This window comes from Neophocaena asiaeorientalis, unplaced genomic scaffold, assembly GCF_003031525.2.
Source record: "Neophocaena asiaeorientalis asiaeorientalis breed wild unplaced genomic scaffold, Neophocaena_asiaeorientalis_V1.1 scaffold123, whole genome shotgun sequence".
Classification (NCBI taxonomy): domain Eukaryota; kingdom Metazoa; phylum Chordata; class Mammalia; order Artiodactyla; family Phocoenidae; genus Neophocaena; species Neophocaena asiaeorientalis.
This window is the reverse complement of record NW_020173666.1, coordinates 2,959,044-2,961,960: the sequence shown is the minus strand read 5'-3', so window position 1 is coordinate 2,961,960 and position 2,917 is coordinate 2,959,044. Positions and strand designations below refer to the sequence as shown.

Here is a 2,917-nt window from a genome sequence, read left to right as displayed (position 1 = left end):
TGGGAGGCAGGTAGGGAGGGAGGGAGGGCGGGAAGAAGAGAGAGAGAAACGGAGGGAGGAAGGAAGGAAGGAAGGAAATGAGGGAGGGAGGAAGCAGGGAAGGAAGGGAGGGAGGGAGGAAGGAAGGGAGGAAGGAAGAAAGGGAGGGTGGAGCGAAGGAAGGGGGAAGGAAGGGAGCGAGGAAGGGAGGAAGTGAGGGAGGCAGGAAGGATGGAAGGAAGGAAAGGAGGGAGGGAGGAAGGGAGGGAGGAAGCAAGGAAGGGGGAAGGAAAGGAAGGAAGGGAAGAAGAAGGAATGATAACACTATGCCCCTTGGGCAGATCATCCAGAAGATAAATGTAATGCACACAGTAAAGTGCAGTAATCAGAGAATTGAAACTGTAAACATTTCAACCAAATTTCCATTCAAGTTTTACTACTCAGCTATTTCTAACTAAACAAATAATTATATCCGTGTCTTCTCATACTTTGATGTAGTGATTTCAGAACATATAAAATTCTAGCAATAAAGTGTTGGATGTCTAAAAGTTCCCCAAAGTGTTAGGAATCAATACAAATACAATAGGCTGTTTTTTAAGTAGACTGAAGAGTAATCTGGCTTTACTCTTTAAAAGGGAAGGAGAAAAATAATTTTTATGTCCCAGAACCAAAGATTACTTAAAAAATTATGGCAAACCAATGCATCCCATGTAACTATTAAATATTATGTTGTCAAATATTTCACATCATGGGAAAATGTTAATGATACAGTGTCAAGTGAAAAAGCTGGTTTCTAAACAGAAAGTAAAATAGAATTCCCTTGAGTAAAAACGTTTATACACATGTACACATAGAAAATATGCAGACAAGAAAAACAGTCAAAGTGTATACGCCAAAATGTTAATAGTGTCTATGACTGGGTGTTTATACTATGAATAGTTTAATTTTATTATCTTTGTCCATATTTTCTAAGTTTTCTATAAGTTGTTAGATTTATAAGAAAAAAGCAATTAACATTTTTGTGTGTATTACTTTAAGATACAAGGAGCTCATAGCAGTGGTTTACTAGCCCTCAATATGCATTTATTTAAGTTGTCTTAGGTTAAGAAAATATGTATGACCTGTTTATAGAAAGATGATTTATTATTACTTAGGAATGGCTTACATACTTCTCACTGAAATATATAATTTGATGCCTTTTGTTTACAATGAAAGGAATTGATAAAAATATATGAGACTTCATCCTTTTTTTTTTTTTTTTTTTTTTTGTAGTTAAAACTATTGCAGCCATCTAAGAAAATTTTGGATGTTTCAGGTCCTTGTACCTAAGTGCCTAATTATAGAGATAACAGGACTGAAATTCAGGAATGAAATTTTGATTAAATTCTGATATACCTTTTACTACAACACACACACACACCATAAATTATACTGAATTTCTTGGCCTTGAGTACTTACCATCTTCTCTAATAAAAAGATCTTCTTTTCAAACAAATAGAGAGGTGTAAAGGTAGCATATACAACTATCTGAGGGGACTGTATTGCTGAAGAACCTGTAAAACCAAACACATATTGCGTCATGGAAATTCTAGACAAAATGGAACTGGCAGGTCTTAGTAGACTGTTCAGATTCCTTAATGAACTTATCTTTGTTGAAGAAATATAGGTAAATGACTCTGCATGCATATAATAAATGTTAAATCTCAAATCTACATCTATTTATAGAATGTCTCATCAGTTTTACCTTCACAATAGTACCATATAATTCATTAAGAAATCATTTTACTTCGTTGTAAAACACTTATTACATAAACTCACTCTAGCTATCTGTCAATGTAACTTAGCTTTCATAGAATCTTTATTTTGAATTTAAGGAATTCTGAGAGTTTCTATGTCATTTCAAGTAGAAAGAAAACATAAATAAATTAATCCTCCCATGAAGAATGGAAACTAAGAAGGTAACTTAGTTTGGAATGTTTAATGCCTGTAGATTTGCTCCTGAACATCAATGTTTATTCATGTGTTCCTTAATACCCTGAAATTACCCCATTTGATTCATGATGCTTTTGTTCTTTAAAGGTTCTGGCCAAACTAATAGAATTTATTTTCCTCTATTGTTTTTATTTTTAATTAAAAGGTTTTGACTTATTCCTTTAAAATTCACACACTTAACAAAAACAGAAATATAGATCAATGGAACAGGATAGAAAGCCCAGAGATAAACCCACACACATATGGTCACCTTATCTTTGACAAAGGAGGCAAGAATATACAGCGGAGAAAAGACAGCCTCTTCAATAAGTGGTGCTGGGAAAACTGGACAGCTACATGTAAAAGAATGAGATTAGAACACTCCCTAACACCGTACACAAAAATAAACTCAAAATGGATTAAAGACCTAAATGTAAGGCCAGACACTATCAAACTCTTAGAGGAAAACATAGGCAGAACACTCTATGACATAAATCACAGCAAGAACCTTTTTGACTCACCTCCCAGAGAAATGGAAATAAAAATAAACAAATGGGACCTAATGAAACTTCAAAACTTTTGCACAGCAAAGGAAACCATAAACAAGGCCAAAAGACAACCCTCAGAATGGGAGAAAATATTTGCAAATGAAGCAACTGAAAAAGGATTAATCTCCAAAATTTACAAGCAGCTCATGCAGCTCAATAACAAAAAAACAAACAGCCCAATCCGAAAATGGGCAGAAGACCTCAATAGACATTTCTCCAAAGAAGATATACAGACTGCCAACAAACACATGAAAGAATGCTCAACATCATTAATCATTAGAGAAATGCAAACCAAAACTACAATGAAATATCATCTCACACCAGTCAGAATGGCCATCATCAAAAAATCTAGAAACAATAAATGCTGGAGAGGGTGTGGAGAAAAGGGAACACTCTTGCACTGCTGGTGGGAATGTGAA

The 2,917-nt window shown here is 34.8% G+C and overlaps 1 protein-coding gene across 4 annotated transcripts in view; it reads right to left on the bottom strand.

Annotated features, from left to right (window-relative positions):
- Positions 1 to 2,917, bottom strand: part of ADGB (androglobin) — a 139,126-nt gene that overhangs the window by 92,047 nt on the left and 44,162 nt on the right. For all 4 annotated transcript variants that reach the window (XR_003003596.1, XR_003003597.1, XM_024747897.1 and 1 more), the window contains exon 10: positions 1,438 to 1,532. Coding sequence is in view for 2 of the 4 variants with exons in the window: in XM_024747897.1 (XP_024603665.1) it covers positions 1,438 to 1,532 (95 nt within the window). In the remaining 2 variants the exon portion in view is untranslated. The remainder of the gene's footprint in view (positions 1 to 1,437; positions 1,533 to 2,917) is intronic.